Raw genomic sequence first — 27,729 nt, forward strand, 5'->3', positions numbered from 1 at the left:
ATCGTGGAAATTCAGTGCATTTATTTATATTGGTTTGTACTAATAACGTTTCAGTCTCAGGTGTCACGTTTCAGTTTTGCCACCTTGTTTTCTCTGGTTTTTGTTGTTCTGTTCTTTTCTATGTTGCTTTGCATCTTAAAATTTTACTACCAGCTGCTTGTAAAAAGCTTTCAAATATTCTTCAAAAATCTGCCAATGTGTCTGATAAAACTTTTCTTGTGATGATCAGTTCAGTTCAGTCGCTCAGTCGTGGCTGACTCTTTGCAACCCCATGAACCGCAGCATGCCAGGCCTCCCTGTCCATCACCAACTCCCGGAGTTGACCCAAACTCCTGCCCATTGAGTCGGTGATTCAGTCCATCAAGAATGCTCAAATATTGTGGGCTTTTTCTTAAAGTACCCTTTTAACTTTATTAGCCAGTTCCTCTTTGTTGGTCAGAAGCATGCTTGTAGTGATTATGTAGGGAAAAAATGAGTACAAATGAAGTAAGACATGCTGAGATTTTGAGATAAGGAATGTTAAGCTCTGTAGACTAACGGTAGCATAACACTGCGTAGTCAGTTCACAGTGAACTGCATGAAAGTAAGTTTGCAAAAGACTGGATGGTGTACTTTGGCATTTCTTAAAGATAAACCTGTTGCTTAGAATTTGGCTCATAATTTTTCCTGAAAAGATAAAGTATAAATACAATTTGGTATTTTTTTGCCTCTGTAAAGAGATACAGTTCTTCTGGTTCTCAGCTTTTGCTGTGTTAGTCTTCCTTCACTTCTATTAATACATAGGCTCTAAATCCTTCTTAAGAGTTTTTCCATCAGATTCAGTATTTCCTCTTGATTGTGGCAGCTATTTTTTTTTAACCCAGGTTCTTAATAATTTACACCTGTTTGACAGTTTCTCCCCATCTTACTTCATTCCTAAAATCTACTGCAAGATTGTGGTATCACATTCTTTTCCTTACACTATTCTCTCGTCTATGTAATTAAAGGGGCTGTCAGGCAAAATTCCGGTGTCTCATTCTGAATATTTATCCTTCTTGTCCCACTGTTACCTGTGTCTAAACTCTTAGGACACCATTTCTGTAGACCGGGTTTCTGTTTTGGCTCAACAGCTCTCCCTACGGTGTTTTCACATCCGTCTCCTATCTTTGTGTGTGTGTTCGTATCATTCATACTTTTCCTTCTCCCTGAAACAGTCTGTTTCTTCTCCAGGAGACACCTGATATTACTTCACCTATTCTTTTACTTTTAATTTGCTTAATCATATAGACTGTGCTAGATCATCATGAATGTCACACTGTAATTTTTTTTATGCGTTTATCTTTTATTCCTTATTCTGGATAATAAGTTCTTTAAGGGCAAAAGAGCGTATCTTCAGTTATTACTAATTTTTGCAGCCTCTTTACCAATGTTACTCAGAAATTCTGATAGCGGGACTGGGATTTCTTCCTTCTTGCTCTCCCCTCCTTTAGGACACTGTCTTTGTCTGTTTCCCAGCATGGCAGAAAGAAAAGAAATCACAGAAGAGTTCCCACTCTCTGTTCTGAGGCCCAGATCAAAGGGGTAGAACACAACACAGACACTGGTATTTCATTCAGTACCAATGAAATACCAGTATTGCATTGGTGAGAACTTAGTCCATAATCACAACCAACTGAAAGGGAGTCTGAGAGATGTAGGATGTAGCTGGGCAGCCATAGGTCCAGTCCCAACTCTGTTTTGGTGGGTGGCTAGGAGTCTCCACCACAGGTATGTTGATAGAACTTAATTTATCTGGTGATCAGTCTATAACCACTATAAAATAATTTGTTAGTTCTTTGTCATCTATCCTAGAACTTCTGTATTCAGGTAAAATTCTTACTCATAGTTTTCCCATAGTTTTCTTCACCATTTTAAAGCCTCCTACAAATGTCAGTAAATTTCTTCTTTAGCACTAAAATTGTTTTACCTTTAAAAATATTTTTGTGTTGTATTAATCTTTATTAAAATAACTCAGATGACTTTCATCTGACTCTTATCTGCTGACATATAATTAAGAAAATGACATTTTGAAGCTGTATTGCTGATTCAAAATATAGTTATCTATTCCAAATTAAACTTTTAACCTTTCCGTCTATATTCTCTCATGTTCCCCCCTCTGAATTATAAAGTTGTCAAACACCCAGGTATTTCCTGGTGGTTCTATTTCTGTTTATCAGAAGTGTAGCAAACTCAGATGTTTTAGCTGGATCAGGATGATACAAAAAAAGAAGTGAAAAATTACTTTATATATAGTATAGAAATTAAGCAGTACTTATTTTCTGAAAAATATTTTTCTCATTACTATTTTTTACTTTTCCCTTGGAAATGATTACATTATTAAATATATAATAAATAGAAAATATGTAAAGAAGTAAAAAATAGTTGTCTTCCTTTTGACTACTGATTTTAGCTGTTGGCTTGTTAAGATTAATTAAAATTTGTAACAATACCAAAATCATTTTATTTTTATATGTAATATAATCACTGATCTTTGGGCTTCCCTAGTGGCTCAAACAGTAAAGAATCTGCCTGCAATGCAGGAGATCTGGGTTCAATCCCTGGGTCAGAATGATCTCCTGAAGAAGGGAATGGCAGCCCACTCCAGTATTCTTGCCTGGAGAATCCCATGAACAGAGGAGCCTGGCAGGCTGCAGTGCATGGGGTTGCAGAGTCGGATGTGACTGAGCGACTGAGCATACACATACGCCAATCTTAAAAAAAAAAAAAAATTGCCTTTTTGACTACATAATCTATACTCCTTTTGGAAAACTATATCTCTAATGGTGATATATTTTTATCAACAGGATTACATTTGTTTTTGTGTTCTGCAGTGGTTTTTTTTAAAAAGTAAAATCTTTAGTTCTAAAGCAGTTGAAATATTCTCTGTTCTTAACCTATCTATTTAATTCTGGATAAAGGACCAATCATTGAAGCCTATTATCCTGGTTCACATTTACATATTGTTTTAATGTTTCTAAGATATAATTCAGAGAAGCCATTTGAATTTATACCATTGAATTTTACTTTTCTAGCACCCTTTTATTAAGAATGCAAAACCTGTATCGATTTTAAGAGACCTGATCACAGAAGCAATGGAGATCAAAGCTAAAAGACATGAAGAACAGCAGCGAGAACTGGAAGAGGAGGAAGAAAATTCGGTTCGTAATTACCCTAAAAAAGTTAATCTTTTTCTTAGGATTTTTTCTAGAATTTCATTTTTTTCTTTAAATATATCGATAGCACTTTCTGTTTTATTGTACAAAAGAAGTATATTTGTTCATTAAATCTCAAAATATATTTTGTTTTTATTAAATGTTTGCTACTCTTTTCTGATAGCTAAGCATTAGTGACTAATGGGGGATGTAAGGTTAATATAGTAAGCTTATACAGTATCTGTTGTCTAGTTGATATTAGCTCTCTTGTTTGTTGAATAAATGTTTTCTTGAATTTGGTCAATTTGGTTGGATGGCATCACTGACTCAATGGAGGTGAGTTTGAGTAAACTCCGGGAGTTGGTGATGGACAGGGAGGCCTGGCGTGCTGTGGTCCATGGGGTCACAAAAGAGTCAGACACAGCTGAGCGACTGAACCGAACTGAACTGATGTCATATTTTCTGGAACTTGCTTTTAACTGATCATTGATACTGTAGATGAAATGCTACAGCAGAAGATGGGTTATTAGAGAAAGCAGGAGGGACATAAAAGGACAGCTTATTCCATTTACTTTAAATTACTGCATCAGTGCATTTTAATTTTAATAAAATAAAAGATTATATCTTTATATCACGTTTAATAGTGTCTACCATTTCTGTGATTCACTAATGATTTGTTTCCCTGTTTCAAATTATGTAATTTTTTTTTTTTCTAGTTAGGATATAGAGATGAATACCTCTTGGGTATTCAGTTAGTCATTAAATCTGAAAACACAGATATTTTATGTTTATAATGATTGAAGTCTTTGATAACATCATCTGTATTTTCCCAAAGAAGGTTTTTTAAATTAATCTTAAGGTTTTTGTACACAAATCCTGTTATTTTGCTGATTCAAATTTACCCTAAACATTTATTATTTACTTAATTTTTGGCTGCTCTGGTTCTTCGTTTCTGCCTGTTGGCCTTCTCCAGTTGTGGCGAGAAGGGGCTGCTCTCTGGTTGTGGTGCATGGGGCTCCTCACTGTGGTGACTTCTCTCTTGCAGAGCACACACAGGCTCTGGGGCACAGGCTTCAGTAGCTGTGGTGCCTCGCCTTAGCTGCCCTGCGGCCTGTGGGGTCCTCCCCTGACCCCAGATTGAAGCTGTGTCCCCTGCATTGGCAGGCAGATTCTTAACCACTGGACCACCAGGAAGCCCTCAAATTTATTTTTAATTTCAGAGACTGGTCATCTAATTGGCATTTCTTTTGAAATTCTTTTACTCTTTTCACCAGTTATTAAACCTTGTGCCATATGGTATCCCAAAACAAGGACAAGTGTGCATCTTTTCAGCTGATTTTTTTTTTTTTTAATTGGCTGTACTGGGTTTTCATTGCCATGTGGGCTCTAGTTTCAGTGACCGGACTTCTCATTGAATTGGCTTCTCTTTTTGCAGAGCATGGGCTCCAGGGTGTGCAAGCTTCGGTGGTTATGGCGAGAGGGCTCAGTAGTTGTGATCCCTGGACTCTGGAGCACGGGCTCAGTAGCTGTGACACACTGGCTCAGTTGCTCCATGGAATGTGGGATCTTCTCGGATCAGGGATTGAACCCAGGTCTCCTGCGTTGGCAGGTAGATTCTTTACCACTGAGCCAGCAGGGAAGCCTCAGAACTGATTTGTAATCATTTTCTTTAGGTATTCAGCTGCATCACTTATTCACTTGGCAGTAGCTGTGGACTGCCTGGTGAGACAGATGCTTTAAGCTTACATTCTAGACATAAATTTTTTTGCCAATGATTTCACCATTCAGAATTGTAAAATAGCGTCCTCATAAAGGTGTTGTTTCTGTAAGTAATATGGGATGATGTAAAGATCTTGGTTCATACTCTCAAAGGGTTACAGTTTCCACGCTGGGTTCCTGTGTGATAATAGATACAGTTAGTTTTTATTGGTTTCTCTCTACAAATGATCAGATTTGTGGTTTTTTTTTTTTTTTTGGTAGTTTCAAAGCATTTTTGTCATATTATTTTATTTGATCTTAAAAAAGGTAAGACTGGACATGTGTATATTATTATTTCATTTTGTAGTTAAGTGAAATTAAAATAGGAGTGAAGTTATTTGCCAAAGTTGACAAAACTAGTGAGAAACCCAAGAATAAAACTAGGTTTTTTTACTTTTAGGCCTCTTCATTAAGACCTTATGCTCAGTTTTCAATCCAATATTTATTAGTACTTCTAAAAATAAGCAACATTGGCTTATCAGAGTTACATACTTTTCAATAAGGTTATATTCTCTAAAAAGTCTAGTTTTTGCCCCTCTGGGGTGGTACCCAGTGGCTTTCCTTCACCTTATGTGAGCCTGTCGTGAGTTTTGGACTAGTTAACTGCCTAGCTGTCTTTGGACTAGTGACTATTACTGCTTTGCTGTTATCTACCTGTACTTAATTATAGGTTGATTTCCATGTTTTTATGGATAAGGTACCTTTGATTACCCTAGAATTTAGCAGTTTTCACTGTTTTAAAGACTTCGTTACAGTCACTTCAGTTACTTTCTGCCATTTTGGTGATCTCTTTTCTTCACTGTTTTCCTCTTGTTCACTGAGCTCCCGTGACATTGATCTTCTTTCAGGTTGTTTTTTTTTTAAACATGTCAGTGACCTTTCCTTATGCAGGGCCTTTGCATTTGCCATTCCCTCTGCTTGAAACACTCTTCTTCCTTAGAACTCATCTTTCAGGCCTCAGCTTTAAATATCATATACTGCCCAAACCTAGCAGTTTAAAATAATATACATTTATTATTTTTTGGTATCTGTAGATTGTTTTTTCAGGAGTGACTTAATTGGATGACTTTGACTCAGAGTCTCTTCTGAGGTTGCAGTTTAAATGTTGGTCAGAGCTATAGTCATCTGAAGGCTTGACAAGGACTGCAGTTCCAAGGTAGCTCACTCGTATGACTGTTGGTAAACTATCTCAGCAACTTGCCATGTGAGACTCCCTTTAGGTCTGTTTGAGAGTCTTCACAGTCTGGCAACTGACTTCTCTTGGAGTGAGTGCTCCGAGAGAGAATAAGGACATCTCAATGCCTTTTATGACATAGTCTGAAGAGTTGTGCTCTGTCAATTTCACCACATTTTATTTGTAAAAAGAAGCTACTGATCATGGAGAATGGTGGAGTTTCCCCAGTAGCTTCCTTTAACAAATAAAATGAAGAAACCATTAAGTTAGCAGAAACTGACAGATGAGTCTTTTCAAAACACTGCAAACTAATAAAAAACATAAAACAACCAGAGGAGTGCTTAATGAAGAAGTTTAAGAATGTTAAGTTTTGGTAAGAAAGTGTTGTGGCATTTTTGCGTTTTTGGATGCCTGCCATCCCCAGTTTTTCAGCTCAGTGGCAGCCATGGGGACAGTGGAGGTTGGGGGCAGCGGAGAGGAGTAATAACCTCATTCTCAGAAATGTGTGCTTCTCCATTTTGAACTATCCGGCAGTTCCCTGTGGGATTGACACAGAGGCTTGCCTTTGTTTTGGTCTCCTTAAGGTAGGAGCTTCCTAGATGTTATCTGTTCAAAACATCTAAATCTTCTAGAGTTAATAAGCAAATTTAGTATAAGATGGCATACAAAAATCAGTTATATTTTTATGCACTAGCAATGAACAATGCAAAAAGGTACTTAAGAAAACAGTTTCATTTACAATAGCATCAAGAGAATGGAATACCTAAGAAAAAGTTTAACCAAGGAGGTAAAATAATTATATAGTGAAAAATGTAACACACTGCTGAAAGAAATTAAAGAATACCTAAATTGCTGAAGAGATATCCCATGTTCATGGATTGGAAGACTTAATATTGTTTAAATGGCAGTACTTCTCAAAGTGACTCACATATTCATCCAATCCTTATGATCTTTTTTTTGCCAAAAAAAAAAAAAAAAGCCTATCTTTAAACTCATATGGAAAAGGGGGCCCCCCCCCAAAAAAAAAAAAAAAGAAAAGGGGGCCCCGAATAGCTAAAATAATACTGAAAAAGAAGAACAAAGTTGGAGGATTCACTTTCCAATTTCAGAATATAATACAACCCTATTTGTAATTAAATTTTGTAGAATTGTAATTAAATCATTGTGGTACTGATATAAGGATTGATATAAAAATCAATGGAATAGAAAGTCCAGAACAATTGAGAGTCCAGAAATAAATCATGTTACCTATGGCCAATTAATTTTCAACTAAGGTATGGAGACCATTCAATGGAAAAAGAGCAGTCTTTTTAATGGATGGTGCTGGGACAGCTGACTCAGTCAGTCAGTTCAGTTCAGTTGCTCAGTCATGTCCGACTCTTTCCGACCCCATGGACGGCAACACGCCAGGCCTCCCTGTCCATCACCAACTCCCAAAATTTACTCAAACTTATGTCCATTGAGTGGATGATGCCATCCAACCATCTCATCCTCTGTCGTCCCCTTCTCCTCCCACCTTCAGTCTGTCCCAGCATCAGGGTCTTTTCAAATGAGTCAGATCTTCACATCAGGTGGCCAAAATATTGAAGTTTCAGCTTCACCATCAGTCCTTCCAATGAATATTCAGGACTGATTTCCTTTAGGATGGACTGGTTGGATCTCCTTACAGTCCAAAGCACTCTCAAGACTCTTCTCCAACACCACAGTTAAAAAGCATCCATTTTTTGGCACTCAGCTTTCTTCACAGTCCAACTCTCACATCCATACATGACCACTGGAAAAACCATAGCCTTGACTACACAGACCTTTGTTGGCAAAGTAATGTCTCTGCTTTTTAATATGCTGTCTAGGTTGGTCATAACTTTCCTTCCAAGGAGCAAGCATCTTTTAATTTCATGGCTGCAATCACCATCTACAGTGATTTTGGAGCCCAGAAAAATAAAGTCAGCCACTGTTCCCACTGTTTCCCCATCTATTTGCCATGAAGTGATGGAACCAGAGGCCATGATCTTAGTTTTCTGAATGTTGAGCTTTAAGCCAACTTTTTAAACTCTCCTCTTGTACTTTAATCAAGAGGCTTTTTAGTTCTTCTTTGCTTTCTGCCATAAGGGGGTGTCATCTGCATATCTGAGGTTATTGATATTTCTCCCAGCAGTCTTGATTCCAGCTTGTGCTTCCTCCAGCCCAGCATTTCTCATGATGTACTCTGCATATAAGTTAAATATAATATGTCTGAGGGACAGCTCAATAGCCACATGTGAAAGTGTGGAGTTGTACTCTTATCTCTTATCATATACAATGACTTTTTAATATAAGATCTAATTGGATGAATCAGTGTCCAAAATATAAGAGCTAAAAGTTTGTCACTTTTCATACTATTACTAAATAATACTCTCTTGAGTGTGTCCAGCTTCTGCTCACTGCCCCATTCTGAAGCCATCCTACTGTTTTAGGTATGTGTTATATAGTCTAGTGCACATTCAAGGTGTGGGGCATTAGCTTTTACCACTTGAAGGGAAGGCTTCCGAAATAATATGGATAGAGTTAAAAATCGCATCAGATTTAATGATTTCTTAGTTTTCAAATAAGCATTTATTCTCTGGAACCAAGGTGATATTTTTAGATGAAACTATTATGTTATTTTTTTGCTGTTTTATTGAAATTATAAGAAAAAATTGTCTTGACAGAGTCACACACTATGAGTAGTATTCATTCAGTTTATATTATGTTCTCAGGCAGTAGTTTCTATCTTGAGGTCATTTTATCACTTGTGCTCTGAATATAAATAAATATATATACATGCATAGACACAAAAACTTATAAGAACAAGATACGCAGAGTGGATCTGGAGTCCTTCTATAGTAAGAGTGTATTTCTACATTGCCATTCATTTTTACCAAATTTTAAAATCAGTAGTCTTGTCCTCTCAGGAACTCTTATTCATATTGAAGGCTAAAAATCTTACATAGTATTTGTCTTTATACTGTTCATGCCTTTGGGATTCTCTTGCAAATTTGGCTTAAAATTGGATTACATGTTCAGGTTTAAAGTAAAACAGTCTCATAGCTATGTGTCTCTTTAATCTTCACAGCCAAATTGTCATTAAAGTGATATTTTATTTTTCATAAAAGTCAAACATAATCTTAAAGTTTGCATTTATTTCTGACCAAGTCAGCAGACAATGGGACGTAGGTTGTCTGTATAAATTGAAGGCATACAGAACTTTTTCTTGTTCTCATTCAGATTATACTAATATATCTGTAGCATTCAAGGTGTGAGCATGCATTTTGGTAATGTATTAATTATACAATAAACTATGTGCCTAGGTAGTTCTTAAACCCTAATTAATCATTGATTTTTAAAATACTAGTTTTAAGTTATCTGGTATGTCTTATTAAAATGTTAGATAGGCAGTTATATTTAAATACTGACAAAGTAAAAGTCAGTGCTTGCTGGTTTTAAGTTAAATAACAAGGTAGACACTCCACACATGGTACACTGGATGATTATTTAAAAGTGGAACGGATGGTATTAATAAGTTGAATTTATAAGAGAAGGCAGAGAGTGCATATTGTCAAATGGTCATTTTTAAAAATAGATTTAAAAATTGATTAGGAGTTTACAAGAATTGCTTTGTACTATAGCACAGGTGTTTCCCATGTCGATCACAATGTTAATTTAAGTAGAATACAAGAAGCCAAACAGATGTGGAAGAATGTTAAGTAAAATGTTGAGCCAAAATTGGATACTTCTTGATGTTAGGCTTGCTTGAGAGTTTTCCCTTTCATGTGTGTAGTAGGCCTTTTATTTTCACTTTCCAAGGTGTCATTTTATTTCTTATTAATTTAGTAGTGATTCAAAGAAAAAGGTTTTGCCTATTAACTGGCTTTTGACCATGTTTCCAAGCTCCTGTATTTAGAAAAGAGGACTTTTTGGTGATTTCTTTATGGTCTGAATTCTAGACTTGTCATGCTGTGGTCCTTAATGTCTGAGGGATGCCATGTCCCCTCCAGTGTGATTCACTGAAGCAGTAATTCTCAGCATGTATCAGGAGAAATGCTAGGGTGCTTGGAAAAACCCACATCCCTCCAGAAGGTGGTATAGCCTTCAGGTGAGCACTCCAGAATTTTGCATTTCCTCCCTGTGATTATATGCTTAGGACTGTAGCCCGCCAGGCTGCTCTGTCTAGAAGTATTCTCCAGGCAAGAATACTGGAGTGCATTGCCTTGCCCTCCTCCAGGGGATCTTCCCAATCCAGGGATCAAACCCAGGTCTCCCTCATTGCAGGCAGATACTTTACCATCTAAGCCACCAGGGAAGGCCAAGGAATTTCAGATCAGTCTCTCTCGAGAATCTTTTAAACTGATGATGAACAGAACAGCATCAGAATCAGTCCAATCAGTCCAGAAGCTTCAATTATATCAAACTGGTTAAATTATGGACTGCTTTGACTAAAATCCTGATTCTGTTCCCAATTTACTGTCATTGGCCAAGTTATTTAATATCTCTGGTTCAGTTTCACTGTCTATAAAAAGGGGATAGTGAGAGATCTTGCTTCATAGAGTTGTTAGAGGGATGGAATAAAAAAAATATGTATCTTCACACTTAGAACAACTTATCACACATAGTATGCTCAATAGTTTAGCTTCCATTTTTATTAATGTTACTACTTTTATCTCCACTACTGCTATTAAAATATTTTGGCCAGGCACTTTGTTATTGTTTCGTTTTTGGTTTCTTTGGTGGTAATAGTTGTTGCTGCTGGTTTTGCTACTCCAAGGGCCACGAAAATAACATCAGTTATCATGAAAAGTTCTTTATTTAAAAACAAGTTTTAAATGGCCACGTGTGTTTGGAAGAATTGGTAGAGATCTTTATAAACTACTTTAAGCTTAAAACCAGTAAAGAGAATTTAAAAATTTATCCTTCTTCTTTTACTTTTTGAAAAGTAAATTAGTTTTATTAAGAAAACATATTTGAGATAAAATTATTGATCACAAACTGAAATTCTTTAAAAGAACAGATTACTTGTTATCTCTCATTTTCCTCATATAATTAAAGCACAGTTCTAAAAAAATCCCTCTCAGTGTTTAGATAGTTAGGACTATGTAAGCATCATAATACATTATGATTACATATTTTTTATTTTTGTGGTTTCTGGAACTAGTAGTTGTCACAGCTTTTCTTACTGTTGTTTGTTGCTGTTAACTTTTCTACATACCCATCGCCAACTTGTAAAATGCTCCGTCCCTATACTCTCTGCAGAGGTTGTAAAGGCCTCTGTATGTTCAAATACAAATAATTTTTTAGCATCATACTTTTTACTTGACTGATTCTTTATTTGAGCCCTCTATTTGCTTCTAAGCTGAACAGTTACTTTCTAGAGTCTTGAACAAGCTGTCCTCTGCAAACCATTGTGGCCCTCCATTCCCCAGCATCATCCTGGGAATTTCCTTTCTCTCTCGTCTGTAATGTGTCCTATGTTTCCTGAGTCTTGTCTTTTGTGTTTTACTTCCTTATTTTGATGCATCCTATCTTCCAGGAGCTTCCAGACATTAGCAGTTTTTTCAGACCTTGTATATCTGACGATGTCTTTATTCTTTCTTTACTGTTGGTTGATCAAGTGTAAAATTCTGGATTGAAAATAATGTTCCCTTAAAACTCTGAAGGCCTTGCTCTGTTTCTTCTTCTTCTTTTATTATTGGAGTAAAATAGCTTTAAAATGGTGTATTAGTTTCTGCTGTGCAACAGAATGAATCAGCTATATGTATATATATATATAACCCCTAACTCTTGGACCTCCTGCCCCCATGCCCATCCCACCCATCAAGGTCGTAGGAGAGCACAGAGCTAAGTTCCCTGTACTATAAGCAGGTTCCCACTAGCTATTTTACATGTGGGCATGCATATATAGTAGTCCTAATCTCCCAGTTTATCCTACCCTCTCTTTCCTGTCCTGTGTCCACTTGTCCATTTTCTAGATCTTTGTCTCTATTCCTACCCTGCAAATAGTTTCATCTATATCATTTTGCTGGATTCCACATACATGCATTAGTATATAATATTTGTTTTTCTCTGACTTAACTGTGTGACAGACTCTTGGTCCATCCACATCTCTACAAATGACCCAATTTCATTCCTTTCTGTGGCTGAGTAATATTCCATTGTATGTATGTACACCTTCTTTATCCATTCATCTGTCGATGGACATTTCAGTTCAGTTCAGTCGCTCAGTCATGTCCGACTCTTTGCGACCCCATGAATTGCAGCACGCCAGGCCTCCCTGTCCATCACAAACTCGATGGACATTTAGGTTCTCCTATTTCCTGGTTATTGTGAATAGTGCTGGAGTGAATATTGGGATAGATGGGTCTTTCTGAATTATGGTTTTCTCAGGGTCTGTACCCATTTAGTGGGATTGCTGGGGCATATGGTAGTTTTATTTTTAGTTTTTTTAAGGAACCTCCATACTGTTCTCCATAGTGGCTGAATCAATTTACATTCCCACCTACAGTGCAAGAGGATTTTCTTTTCTCCACACCCACTCCAGCATTTATTGTTTGTAGATTTAAAAAAAATTTTTTTATTTATTGTACAGTTGCCCTGGGTCTTAGTTGTGGCATGTGGGATCTAGCTTCCTGACCAGCGATCAAACCCAGGCCCTCTATGTTCAGAGCACAGGGTCTTATCCACTGGACCACTAGGAAACTCCCTGTTTATAGATTTTTTTGATGTTGACCATTCTGACTGGTGTGAAGTGATACCTCATTGCAGTTTTGATTTGCATTTCTCTAATAATTAGTGATACTGAACATCTTTTCATGTGTTTGTTGGCCATCTGTATTTCTTCTCTGGAGAAATGTGTATTTAGGTCTGCCCATTTTTTGATTGGATTTTTGGGGTTTTTTGGTGTTTGTTTGTTTTTGTTTTTGTTTTTTTTTTGAGCTGCAAGAGCTGTTTTTATAATTTGGAGATTAATCCTTTGTTGCTTCATTGGCCAACATTTTCTCCCATTCTGAAGGAGAATGGGAGAAATTATTTCTTGAGTTGTCTTATTTATGGTTTTCTTTGCTGTGCAAAAGCTTTTAAGTTTAATTCGGTCCCATTTGTTTATTTTTGTTTTTATTTTCATTACTCTAGGAGCTGGGTCAAAGAGGATCTTGCTGCAATTTAAGTCAAAGAGTGTTCTGTCTGTGTTTTCCTCCAATAGTTTTGTAGTATCCAGTCTTATGTTTAGGTCTTTAATCCATTTTGAGTTTATTTTTGTGTTTGGTGTTAGGGCATGTTCTGATTTTTTTTTTTTACATGTAGTTGTCCAGTTTTCCCAGCACCACTTATTGAAGAGGCTGTTTTTTTGTTTTTGTTTTTTTACTATTGTATTGTCTTTTCTCCTTTGTCATAGATTAGACGACCATATGTGCCTGAGTTTATCTCTGGGCTTTCTTTCCTGTTCCATTGATCTATATTTCTCTTTTTGTGCCAGTACCATAGTGTCTTGATGACTGTAGCTTTGTAGTGTAATCTGAAGTCAGGGAGCCTGATTCCTCCAGCTTTGTTTTTCTTTCTCAAGATTGCTGTGACTATTTGGGATTTTTGGTGTTTCCACACAAATTGTAAAAATTTTTGTTCTACTTCTGTGAAAAATGCCATTGGTAGTTTGATAGGAATTTCATTGAATCTGTAGATTGCTTTAGGTGGTATAGTCATTTTTACACTTGATTCTTCCAATCCAAGAACATGGTATATCTCTTTCTGTGTCGTCTTTGACTTTGTTCATCAGTGTTTTATAGTTTTCTGAGTACAGGTCTTTTGCCTCCTCTAGGTTTATTCCTGGATATTTTATTCTTTTTGTTGCAGTGGTAAATGGGATTGTTTCTTTAATTTCTCTTTCTGAGTTTTCATTGTCAGTGTATAGGAATGCAAGAGGTTATGCATATTAATTTTGCCATGCAGTTTTAGCAAATTCATTGATGAGCTCTAGGAATTTTGTGGTGGCATCTTTAGGATTTTCTGTATATAGTTTCTTCCTCAAACAGTGACAGTGTTACATACTCTTTCCCATCTGGTATTCCTTTTGCTCCTCTGGTTGCCGTGGTTAGGACTTCAGTAACAGTGTGGAGTAATAGTGGTGAGAGTGGACATCCTTTCCTCGTTCCTGAGCTTAAAGGAAATGCTCTCAGCTTTTCACCATTGAGAATAATGTTTGCTGTGGGTTTGCCATATGACCTTTATTATATTGAGGCAGGTAAGTTTCCTCTATACCCACTTTCTGGAGAGTTTTTATCATAAACGGGTGTTGAATTTTGTCAGACATTTTCTCTGCATCTATTGAGATGATCATATGATTTTTATTTAATTTGTTGATATGGTATATCACATCCTTGGAATAAAGCCCACTTGATAGTGATGTATGGTCCTTTTAACGTGTTGTTGGATTCTTTTTTAGTGTTTTTTGAGGATTTTGCTTCTGTGTTGGTGATATTGGCCTGTACTTTTCCTTTTATTGTGTGATATTTTTGTCTGGTTTTGGTATCAGGCTGATTGATTGATGGTGGCCTCATAGAATGAGTTTGGGAGTGTTCCTCCCTGTGCAGTTTTTTGAAAGTTTGAGAAGAATAGATGTTAGCTCTTCTCTATACTCACCTGTGAAGCCATCTGACTCTGAGCTTTTGTTTGTTGGAAGATTTTAAATCACAGTTTCAATTTCATTACTTGTGATTGGTCTGTTCATATTTTCTATGTCCTCTTTATTCAGTCTTGGGAGGTTGTACTTTTCTAAGAATTTGTCTATTTCTTCCAGTTTGTCCGTTTTATTGGCATATAGTTGCTGGTAGTAGTTGCTTAGATCCTTTGTGTTTCTGTGGTGTCAATTGTGACTTCTTTTTCATTTCTAGTTTTATTGATTTGAGTCTTTTCCCTTTTTTTTCTTGATGAGTCTAGCTAATGATTTGTCAATTTTGCTTATCTTTGAAAACAACCAAGTTTTAGTTTTATTGATCTTTACTATTGTTTTTTCATTTCTTTTTTATTTATTGAATAAATATGCTGCTCTGATCATTATGATTTCTTTCCTTCCACTAACTTTGAATTTTTTTTTTTTTGTTCTTTCTCTAGTTGCTTTAGGTGTAAGGTTAGGTTGTTTATTTGAGATTTTTCTTGTTCCTTGAGGTAGGGTTGTGTTGCTATAAACTTCCCTCTTAAAACTGCTTTTGCTATATCCTGTAAGTTTTGGGTCACCATGTTTTTGTTGTCATCTGTCCCTGGGTATTTTTTTATTTCCTTGTTGATTTCTTCAGTGACCTCTTGGTTATTTAGTAGTGTACTGTCTAGTCTCCATGTTTTTATGTTTTTTCCCCTTGTAATTGATTTCTAATCTCATACCATTGTGGTCAGAAAAGATGCTTGATATGAGTTCAGTTTTCTGAAATTTTCTAAGGCTTCATTTGTGACCTAAGAAGTGATCTATCCTGGAGGATGTGCACTTGAGAAGAAAGTATATTCTGCTGCTTTTGGGTGGAATGTCTTATAAATATCAATTAAGTCTATCTAGTCTGTTGTGTCATTTAAAGCTTATGTTTCCTTATTTGTTTTCTGTCTGGACTGTCTGTCCATTCGTTTAAGTAGGGTGTTAAAGTCATCCACTATTATTGTGTTACTGTCAATTTCCTCTTTATGGCTGTTAGCATTTGCCTTATGTATTGAGGTACTACTGTGTTGGGTGCATAAATAAGTGCCATGTTTTCTTCTTGAACTGATTTCTTGTTCCTTACGTAGTGACATTCTTTGTCTCTTGTAACAGTCTTTATTTTGGAGTCTGTTTTGTCTGATATGAGTATTGCTGCTTCAGCTTTCTTTTGCTTTCCATTTGCATAGAGTATTTTTTTTCCATCCCCTCATTTTCAGTCTGTGTGGGTCTCTTGTAGGTAGCATGTGTATGGGTCTTGTTTTTGTATCCATTCAGCTGGTCTTTTCATTGGAGGATTTAATCTATTTTCATTCAAAGTAATTATCAATATGTATGCTCCTTTTACTATATTCTTGTTTGGAGTTTGTTTTTATGGGTTTTTATTTTCTCTTTTGCTTCCTGCCTAAAGAAATTTCTTTAGCATTTGTTATAAAACTGATTTGGTGATACTGGATTTTATTTGCTTTTGGTTGTCTGTAAAGCTTTTGATTTCTCTGTCGAATCTGAATGAGATCATTGCTGGGTAAAGCTATCTTGGTTGTAGGTTTTTGCCTTTCATCACTTGACATATATCCTGCCACTCCCTTCTGGCCTGCAGAGTTTCTGTGGAAAAATCAGCTGATAATCTTATGGGGATTCCCTTGTATGTTGTTTATTGCTGTCTCCTTGCTGCTTTTTTTTTTTTTTTCCCCTTGCTGCTTTTAATATTTTTTCTTTGAATTTAATTTTTGTCAATTCAAATACATGTCTCACCATGTTTATTCTTGGATTTATCCTGTCTTTTATTCTCTTCACTTCCTGGATTTATCCTCTTTACTTCCTGGACTTGGTTGGCTATTTCCTTTCCCATGTTAGGGAAGATTTAGACTATAATCTCTTTAAATATTTTCTCAGACCATTTCTCTTTCTGTTCTTTTTCTGGGACTCCTATAATTCTAATGTTGGTTTGTTTAATGTTGCCCCAGAGGTCTCTGAGATTGTTCTCATTTCTTTTCATTATTTTTCTTTATTCTGCTCCTTGGCAGTTATTTCTACCTTTCTGTCTTCCAACTCACTTATTCATTCTTCTGCTTCAGTTATTCTGCTATTCCTTCTAGTGTATTTTTCATTTCAGTTGTTGTGTTTTTTCATCTTTGCTTGTTCATTCTTTATTTCTTCTAGGTCCCTGTCAAACATTTCTTGTATTTTCTTTATCCATGTCTCCATTTTATTTCCCAGTTTTAAGATCATCTTTACTATCATTACTCCGAATTCTTTTTTTGGGTAGGTTGCCTATTTCCTCTTCATTTATTTGGTCCTGTAGGTTTTTACTTTGTTTCTTCCTCCCTACTAGGTTTTTTTGTTGTCTCTCTCTCTTTTTTTTAATGTTTCACTTTTTTTAATGGGTTGGTATGTCTTCCTGTCTTCCTGTTTTGCCCTGAGACATCCAGCACTGGAGTTTGCAGGCAGTTGGGTGGAGCTGGGTCTTGGTACCAAGCTGAAAATCTCTGGGTGAGCTCATACCAGTTAATATCCCCTGAGGTCTGCAATTCTCTTTTAGTCCAGTGGTTTGGACTCAGTGCTCCCACCACAGGAGCTCCAGTCCAACCCCCAGCCTGGGAACCAAGACCTGGCAAGCTGAACAGCATGCCAAAGAAAAGGGCACCAAACAGGAATAAAAAGGAAAATAGATTTAGAGAAATAGAAAAATATATCATAAAAGACAAAAATGTAAAAACAATGAAGCAAAACAGTACACCAGCAGGAAAAAAAGAAAATGGAAAAGGCCTTGATAGTGCGGAGGTTCAGGGGAGGTTCAGGCCCCAGACCCTTGTGGCCAGAGGAGGCTTGGGCAGAGGGCTTAGGCCCAGGATCCACACGGCCAGTAAAGGCTCTGGGGAGGGCGGGACTTAGGCTCAAGACCTGTGTGGCTAGAAAAGGCTGGCGGGCTGACGGGACCTGAGCAAACAGGAAAATGCTGGCTCCCTTCCCCTTTGATCCCCTAAGCCCCAAAAAGTCTTTTCCTGTCCCCACAACTCCCCACACCATGGGTGGGCCCCTCTGATAGTGCAAACCCCGCCCCTCCCCCAGCAACCCCTCAGCGATGCCGGTCATGTCCCACCTCCACTTTTCCTTTCCCTCAACATCCTACCTGGTCACACGGGGCTTCCTCCCCTCTCCTTAGGTGTCTGAAGTCCCCCACCAGTGCCTGGTGGATGCCCTACATGTGAGGAGGTGGAAACTCTGTGTCATCCTGCTCTACTGTCTCGACTCCACCTGATTGGCTATTTTGATATACTAGTTGTTTCCATTTGAGATTTTTCTCCATTCCTCTTTTCCTTTTTTTGATTGTTTGAAAGATGGTCTTTTCAGCATCATGGGAAGTCTGCATTACCAAGTTTTATTTCTACATTTATTTTTAGTTTAAGAATACAGAGGGTCTGTGTTCCATGATGGCCTGTTTATTATCTATAGTCTCCATCTTTTGATTAGTTGTTTTCCAGTTACTGGGCTGACATGACATGGAGCCATTTTGGCCCTGAACCATTGAAAATTTAATAGTGCTGAATTTTGAAATAATATAGATCAAATTCTTTCTCTGATTTCAAAATCCTAGAGCTGTAAATTCACCATGTTGAGTTACTGTATTATCAAAGATATTTATATTTGTATTGAGTATTAATACTTGAACCAATTGTAGATCCTGCTTTTTTCATTTTGAGTGAATGAAATGAGAGAATTTATGGGTTATACCAATATCAACTTACAGTTTTTCCAAGCTTAATTTTCTTTTTCGTAATTCAAGTTACTATATTTGGAGAAAAATTTGTGACCTAAAATTTCATCAACGTGTCCAACAACTCTCCATGTGAATTTGAAAGGGAAGCACTGTATGATAACTATTTCAAGATACAGTGTTTTAAGGTTTTTTAGTACTATACACCTGAGCCCCAGGTAACTATTACAAACAAACTTCTTTAAATATTTTTTATTCAAGAGAGATATGGGACATGATTAGAAATAGTGCTTTAAAAAAAAAGAAATAGTGCTTTATGAATTTGATTTTTATACCTATTATAGGAAAAGCTTGTCTGATGAGGATACATCTTGACAAATAGACATTTTTTGATCAATGCTGAGGTAATTGTACAGCTTTTTAAAATTAAATAAATTGCAAACAGAGATTTCTGCAGCAGGTTAATCCTGATATCAAGGTTTTTGTGCTAGTTTAAGCATTGCTAAACATGGCAAAGATCTTTTTTTGGCCTTCCTGAGCATGTGATATAAATTTGGTGCTGAGGTGGGTCAATTGTATTACGTATTAAGAAAATTATCTGTTTTCTGAATGTCAGTGGAAGATATTCCCAAATCCTTAGTGTGAGTTGATTAAAAAGCATATATTTGTTCATATTTACTGTAAATTCCTGAATTATTTATAGAAAGTCTGCTTTTTAAAGAGTGTCTTCTAATGAATCTGGTCTTTCTACTCAATACAACTTTCTACAAAGATGACATTTTGTTTTTACCAAGGAGCATTCATAGTAGGGTATAAAGTGAATCTATGTGAATTATTTCTGCCATGTGAAAGTTTACACAATCTTATGCAATAAAGGATACCTTTTCAAAAATAAGATATGCTCCAGGGTGTTCTTGTTTTAAAGCATATAAATACAGAAATTTGCTAAATATTTTTAAAAATATCTTATTTGGAAAAGAAAGTCCAGCAAACTTTTTGGTTAAATAATGGAGTACAGAGTTCTGTTCTAGTCAATACAAAAACTTGTATATACGAATCACTTAAAGTCTGTATATTTTAGTTATCTCTAATGGAAAAAATGATTCTTTGGAATTTGTAATGTTTAGTATAATGTAGGTGGCGCTAGTGGTGAAGAATTAGCTTGCCAGTGCAGGAGACGAGAGACATGGGTTCTATCCCTGGGTCAGGAAGATCCGTTGGAGAAGGGCATGACAACCCACTCCAGTATTCTTACCTGGAATATCCCATGGCAGAAGAACCTGGTGGGCTACAATCCATGGGGTTGCAAAGAGTCAGACACAACTGAAGTGACTTAGCATGCATGCATTGACTATTCAGCAAATGACTGTCACTTAATCTCTCTTTATACATTTGAACAACCTATCTACTTCTGGAGGGGAAAAAAATCCCCCAATAATCCTTGGTTTTTACTCTGGAAAATTCCATGTCTCTGGGCATGGTGGGATTTTAAACCTCTGACTAGGGATCGAATCCATGCCTCCTGCAGTGGAAGCATGAAATCTTAACCACTGGACCACAGGGAATTCCTTACCCTGAAAAATTTCTGATTTAATTGATATAAACTGAAGCCCAGGCATCAGAATTTTTTAAAACTCCCGAGCTGATTCTAATGTAGATAAGAACCACTGAACTGTAGATTCTAATGTTGGGTTTTATAGCATAAATATTTATTTAGTATTTTTTATTTATTCAAATAAAAAAGTGAAGAGCTTCTTCCATTTTATTTTTTGAAGTAACTTGTAATTTTTGACTACTTTTAGATTTATAGAAGAATTGTGAAAGTAGTAGTACAGAGTTCCCATATACCAATACCCAGTTTCCCCAGTTATTAATATCTTGTGTTAGTACACTGCATTTGTTGTAATTAATGAACCAGTACTGATAAATGTTTTCAACTAAGATCCATACTCTATCCATATTTACTAAGTTTTCACCTGCTGTCATTTTTTCCGTTTCAGGGCCCATCCAGGATACCACGTTTCATTAACACTCAGTCACCACCCTGTGTCTCCTTAGACTCCTCTTGCTTGTCACAGTTTCTCAGATTACCTGTTTTTGGTGACCTTGAGAAATTTGAGGAATTTAGTTAGGTATTTTGTAGAATGTCCCCAATTGGGATTTGTTTGATGTTTTTTTCTTATGATGACACTGAGGTTATTCGTTTTGGAGAGAGAGACTGTAGAACTAAAGGCTAGTCTTATCCCATTTATATCAAGAGCATTAAAGAAAAAACTCATTTCCTCTATTTGTAAAACTTCTCATACCAGATGTGTAGGTTTTCTACCCCAAGCAATTCTCTGGTTCACCAACTGGGTGTTTTACAGTTTAATTCATCCTGATGCTAACTACCTGGAGTTAGCACAGACCCTATAGACCCTACAGATTATGGGCTCAGTCTCACCAAACCATCTCTTCCCTTACTTCAGATGCTTCTCACAAGTGTAGGCCTCCTGTACTTGGACCAACTGGCTATAAATGAGTGCCCTCCTTAGATTCATTAATTTTCTATGAATAACTCACAGAACTCAGGAAAACACTTTACTTACCAGTATGAGATACAACTCAGGAATAGCCCAATGGAAGAGTTACCTGGGGTAATAGGATGTGAGGAACGGGGTTGTGGGGGGGTCCATGCCCACTCCGGGCATGTCACTCTCCTGACACCCCAGTGTATTCACCAACCGGGAAAATCTCCAAAACACCCCTTTTAGAGGTTTTATGGAGGTTCCACGACAGAGATATGATTGATTAAAATATTGGCCATTGGTGATTAACTCAATCCCTAACTCCTTTCTCCTTCCTGGAGGTCAGGAGGGTAGACCTAAAAGTTCCAACCCTCTAATCACATGGTTCCCCTGGCAGCCAGCCCTCATCCTCTAAGCGTCTCCGTATTAGCAAAACTCAGATATGGTGGAAAGGGGCTTATTATGAATACCAAAACGTGCTCCTCCCACACGTACCACTCAGAAATTATAAGGGTTTTAGAAGCACTGTGCCAGGAACTGGGGACAGATCAAGTCTGTGTTTCTTCTTATATCACAATATCACAAGTACACTCTGTTAATGTGACTTGTCACTGTCAGTGTTACCCATGATCACCTGGCTGACATGGTGTTTGTCAGGTTTCTGCACGATGAAATTACTCTTTCCTCCTTTCCATCCTGTACTCTTTGGAAGGACATCATAATACGGAGCCCACACTTGAGGAATGGGGAGTTATGCTCCCCCTCTTGGAGGGCAGAGTGTCTACGTAAGCTATTTGGAATTCTTCTGTATAGGAGATTTGTCTGTTTTCTCCATTTACTTATTCAGTCATATATATCTTACTGACTCATGGTTATTTAGTTGACACTTTGAGTTATAGTCCAATACTTCTGTACTGTTTTCTTGTTCCAGTTGTTCCAGCTGTGGACATTGGAGCCTCCTTGTATGGTTGACTCCTTTGTCCCTTTGACATAACCACATCATTGTGGGTTTGCTTTTACTTTACTTGCTTCCTTATTCTCTGACACTGTAAGATCCTCTAGACTCAGTTTGTGTATTTCCTGCCACAGCTTCTAGAATCCTGGGAGACTAGTTCCTTTATTAGCAAATGGCATTAGAAACTAAGATATGGACTGCAGGTGTACTTTTTGCTGCTGTGGGAGTATTGTCCCTTTATCGACTCCTCTCAGCAGACAAACCAAGCAGCTGTATATATGTGTATACTAACTGTGTCTTCATACATATATATGTATCTGTATGTGTGTGTATATATATCTCTGTTTCTATATTAAACTAAACATGAATTCATACTGATGTCTCTGACTTCTAACCCATTACCACATGGGTCATTCTGTTTCTCCTTGCTTATTTATAACTTCCCACCACAATGGCGAGAAACCTGGTTCCCTCTACCTAAACCACCCACTCTGCTACGTGTTTCAGTTCCTGTGTACATGTATAGTAGTTTCAGAACTTAAGCCATATCCCCACAGGAACAACTTTATCAAGTAGAACACGGTGCTTAGTACAGTGCTTTTTAGGTCTTACAAACTCCACTGACTTTCAAGGTTACTTGGGTTCGCACCTTTTCTGCCCACCTTGCTCAGTGAAGTTCTTTCATGCATTTGTAATACAGTTAGATGTTTTGGTGTGTGTTGCATTCTGCGTTACACCCTGAGATCTTGCATACATTAAGGTTCATTCTTTATTGTGTGAACATCTTACGAGCTCTGACAGATGCATGGTGTTACATTTTCACCATTGCAATACACTAAAGAATACTTTCGCTGCCCAGAATCCCTTTGCTACATCTATTCAACTCTCCTTCTACCCCAAGCTCTCTGCAGTTGCTCATCCTGTTTACCGTCTATAGTTCTGCCTTATCCATGTCATGTAATTGGAATCAAACAGAAGGTAGCCTTTTCAGACTGGCTTGTCTCACTTAGCAGTAAGATTTAAGATTCATCCCTTTTTAAAATTAACCCCATTTTAATTTTTAACTAAACAGTATTCCTTTGCATGGATGTACCACAATTTGTTTATCCATTCATCTACTGAAGGATGTCTTGGTCATTTCTAACTTTTGGCAATTGTGAATAAAGTGGCTGTAAACATTTTCATATCAGCTTTTGTATGGATGGAAGTTTTCAGATTCAGTTGGGTGAATACCTAAGGACTGTAATTGGTAGAATATCTGGGACTGTAATTGGTAGATCCTGTGGTATGTTTAGCTTTGTAAAACATTACCACGTTCTCTAACAGTGTTGCACCATTTTTGCATCGCCACCAGCGATTGAGAGTTTTGGTTGCTGAGCATGTCCACCAGCACTTAGTATTGTCAGGTTTTGTGGAGTGTTGTGTTTTTGGCATTTTAGACATTCTAACAGATGTTTCAGTGAAGATGAGTTTGAGCAAACTCCATTGAGATAGTGAAAGACAGAGAAGCCTGGCCTGCTGCAGTCCATGGGGTCACAAAGAGTTGGACCCAACTTAGCAACTGAACAACAACAAACCAAAGCCTTGGAGGAGTACCATGAAAGATTCTCCCTTTCCAGAGGAATCAAAGGCTGAAATGACTCCTGAAGGATAAGGAGTTAATCAGGCAAATGAGGGTGACTTAAGAAGTGGTCTTAGCAGAAGCAGCAACCCATGTTTTTCTTTAAAGACTTCTTGAGCAATCCCACTTTTGCTTAAGGTTTAATCACCAGATGCAGAAAGTCTGTTGATTCCCTAACTGCCTGAGCTCTCCCTTGGGGTTCAAAAAATGCATACTCTGCTGCCTGCTACAGAAAAACTTGGATGACCCATGGACACCTCACATTAAATAGGTTCTAAATGATCTCATCTTACCCAGAAAGTTGCCCTGTAAAGAGTACTTCAGCCACAGTATGATACGAGGTGGAGAGAGAACCTGATGAAGGAAAGAAACAAAGGCTCTGACTACTCTACCAAGAAGTCTGGTTATGAATAACTTGTTTTTCCTTTAGTTGTTTAATGGTCAGAATATTACTAAATTTTTATACTGAGGAGAAAGGCTCCAGAAGAAAGGGATAATGTGACTGACTGAAAAGGCCTGCATAGACACGATTCTCTAGGAAATTTCGAAGAATCAACAAAAAAACTCCTGGAACTATATAATAAGTGGATATAGTGAAGTCACAGGATACAGGGGCAATGTAAAATATTCACTTGCTTTCTGTTTACCAGCAATAAGTAACTGGAATTTGGAAATTTTGAAAAATCTTTTTAACAAAAGAAATAAAAAAGAAATACTTAAGTCTGACAAAATATGTATAGAATCTGTGTGCACTGATTAAAAAAAGCGAAGTTCTAAAAAAAACTGAGAAACAGTCCATGTTCATGGATTAAAAGACTCAAAATGTGGTTAAGATATCATTTCTTCTTAATGAATATATTCAGTTCATCCACAATAAAAATTCTAGCAAGCTAACAAGTAACTGTCGAGCAAAATGATTCTAAAGATTACATGGAAAGGCAGAAGGCCTAGAACAGCCAACACAATAATGAATAAGAAAAAATAGTTTGAAGACTCCAACTTGCAGACATCTGTAAAATTATAGTAATAAAGACAGTGTGGTATTAGAAAAAGAATAGACATGTATTATCAGTGATAAATCAATGAAACGGAATAGAGGGCTCAGAAACAAACCCACACAAATATAATCAGTTGACCTTTGGAAAGGCCACAAAGGCAACTCAGTGGAGAAAGAATAATCTCTTAAAGGGTGCTGGAACAACCCGATGTCTATATGGGGAAAAAAAAAAGAACCTAGACATAGACTTCAAGGCTTTCACAAAACTTAACTTGAAATAGATCATAGACCTTAATATAACATGTAAAACCAGAAAACTTCTGGAAGAAATCATAGGATAAAATCTATGTTACCTTAGGTTTGGTGTTGAGTTAAAACACCGAAAGCAAAGTTTATGGGAAAAAACAAAACAAAACAGTTGGTGATATTAAAACTAAAGCTACTGCACTGTGCAAGACCCCATTAGGAAAATGGAGAGACAAGCCATAGTCTGAGAAAATATTTGCAAAGCACTGCCTTATTTGAAAAGACTTGTGTCCAAAATACATGAGCTCCTTAAAAATCAACAATAAAAAAGCAAACAAGACAATTTAAAAAATGGGTAAACGTACTGAACAGACACCTTGTCAAAGATCATAAATGTCAAATAAGCTTATGAAAAGATGCCCAGCACCTTTTGTCCTCAGGAATTGCAAGTTACACCAAGCATGAGATGCCACTAAATACTTGTGAGAATGTCTAAAATGAAAAAAAAAAAACCAAAAACCTGACAATACTGAGTGCTGGTGAACAAGCTCAGCAGCAGAAACTCTCATTCACTGTTGGTGGAAAAGCATAAATGGTGTAACACTGTTAGAGAGTTTGGCAGTTTCTTAGAAAGCTGAACATACCGTGAGACCTACCAGTCGCGGTCCTCGGTTTTTATCCAACTGATCTTGAAATTAAAACGCTCCTCTGTGCTCTCATGGTATTCTGTATTTATCTCTGTGTGAATGCTTAACTCACTGTATTTATATTTGTCTACTTTCTAATTTTCTCCACTAACCTGTGCATTTCTCAAAGACAAAGGCTATATCTTAGCATACTGCCTGGCACATAGTAAGTGCTTACAAATACTTAAGATTTGTCAAGTCAATAAATAGATATGTAAAATTCTTTGTAATGGATTTTAACTGACTTTACCCTGTATTCTTTAGCATAGTACCACAAGATTACCATCAGCATCGAAAGTATCTACATTTAAAAATAATCAGGTATGTCCTGGCACATGAAGTATTTCTGGAGCAGTGCATAAGTCAAACATGTCATAAATATTTGGTTTGGGGGGAACTGCTTGTTTTTGCGGCCCTGACTTGGCATTTCTCTGCTCCAGAATGTCATTTGTATCAGCAGTTTCAGTAATGTAAACTGCATGCTAAAATTAACATTGTTATTTTGTTGTAATCCAGACAGTTTTCTACTAAACTGTATGTTTTGGAAGCTGATTTCTTAAAAGTCATTTTATAATGTTATCATTTCTGACTTTATAAAAGCAATTTCTTTTGTTAAGTATTTATTAAAGTTTCTGATTATTGCTAAGAACTATCATAATAGAGCAGAAAAGGAGTAGGAGAAAGAAAAGATGAGAAAAAGACATTATTTTCAAAGACAGATTAGCTCTAATTTGGGGCTTCCCTGGTGGCACAGAGGTTAAAGCGTCTGCCTGGAATGCGGGAGACCCGGGCTCGATCCCTGAGTTGGGAAGATCCCCTGGAGAAGGAAATGGCAACCCATTCCACTACTCTTGCCTGGAGAATCCATGGAGGGAGGAGCCTGGTAGGCTACAATCCATGGGATTGCAGAGTCGGACACGACTGAGCGGCTTCACTTCACTTCACTTCTGTTTGTTCTAAGAACATAACACAATTATAAATCTTTTTATATAAACACAATTTAGAATGCAGTGACTAAGTGATGTGAGTACTTGATATTTCCTATTGTATGTTTCTGTCAATTTTGTAGAGTCAGCAGGTGTTTCCCGAGCTCCTGTTTTATGCAAGTCATTGGGGAGATTACTGCATGTAGATATGTAGATAGATTACTAAATGTATTAAGGAATATAGATACATCCTTGGAGAAACATAAATACTGTATGTAAAATATGTAAAAAATATGTAAAAAAATAACATGGCAGTGGTGATGGTATTTTAAAATATTCAGGTTTTTAAAAAATCAGTGGCCAGTAGTCTTTCTGAAAAATACTGATAGTATGTTAGTAAATATAATAACCTATTTTCTAAACTTGTTTTATGTGTATAAATCACAAATTAATGGAATTTGTCCTAGCCTTTTGTCTTTGGTGCCCTCTTGTGGATTTTTAATAAACTGCTCGTAACAACAGTTTTTTTAAAAGTTCCTCTTATCTTAAAATATTTGATTTTATAATCTTTATATTTTGTTCATCCTTTGACGTGCTTTTGGCTCTGGGAAAAAAGAAAGAAGTCATGGTTAAGGTTGCTATTACTTTTTAATTTACTCTATTATATATCAGTATTGTGCACAGGGGATGTAAGATAATCTTGTGTTTGAAAGCTTTTAATACAATGCCAGGAACTTGTACCGTCTTGCATCAGGGAGCCTCTGAAGTCCTGCCCACAGGCCTTCTCACCATTTTGGCTTGTTGTGCTGATGAACAAGTCTTTTATGACTCTTGGAGATCCTGAAAGCTTTGATGTAACTTTAAAACATGCCCGTGAACATGCAGAAAGCTAGGATCCATGAAGGCAGGCATTTCTGTTTGTTAAAGACAGATACGTGAAAGGCAGCAGCTGTATGAGCTCTTGTGCTGCTGCTTTTGCAGCGAAGTAGAAGGACCACCTACTTACAGCAGTGGGAAGCAAGTTCATTCTTTGTACAGATTTCCAGATACTGTTAAGTCTTAGCAGCATTTAATGGGTGAATATCAATTTATGACTTTTTTTCCAGCCTGTCAGGTGTTGAAGCAATGCTTAAGGGCAGCGATTTGAAGGGGAATACTTCTGATGCTTTCTCAGTAGTTCTTAGCTCAGTTTGGGTTGAATGCAGTGTGAAACGAGACCAGAGTTAGCCAGTTGCTCCTGCTGTGGGCTCTTGCACCTGTAACCCGGAAACAGTGGACACTGCAGATG

General features: G+C 37.0%; 1 protein-coding gene across 1 annotated transcript in view; it reads left to right on the plus strand.

Moving 5' to 3' along the window:
- Positions 1-27,729, plus strand: part of STK3 (serine/threonine kinase 3) — a 296,567-nt gene that overhangs the window by 172,229 nt on the left and 96,609 nt on the right. Inside the window, exon 8 of the mRNA XM_043879157.1 lies at positions 3,051-3,176. Coding sequence (XP_043735092.1) covers positions 3,051-3,176 — 126 coding nt within the window. The remainder of the gene's footprint in view (positions 1-3,050; positions 3,177-27,729) is intronic.

The sequence above is a fragment of the Cervus elaphus genome, chromosome 21 (assembly GCF_910594005.1).
Source record: "Cervus elaphus chromosome 21, mCerEla1.1, whole genome shotgun sequence".
NCBI lineage: Eukaryota > Metazoa > Chordata > Mammalia > Artiodactyla > Cervidae > Cervus > Cervus elaphus.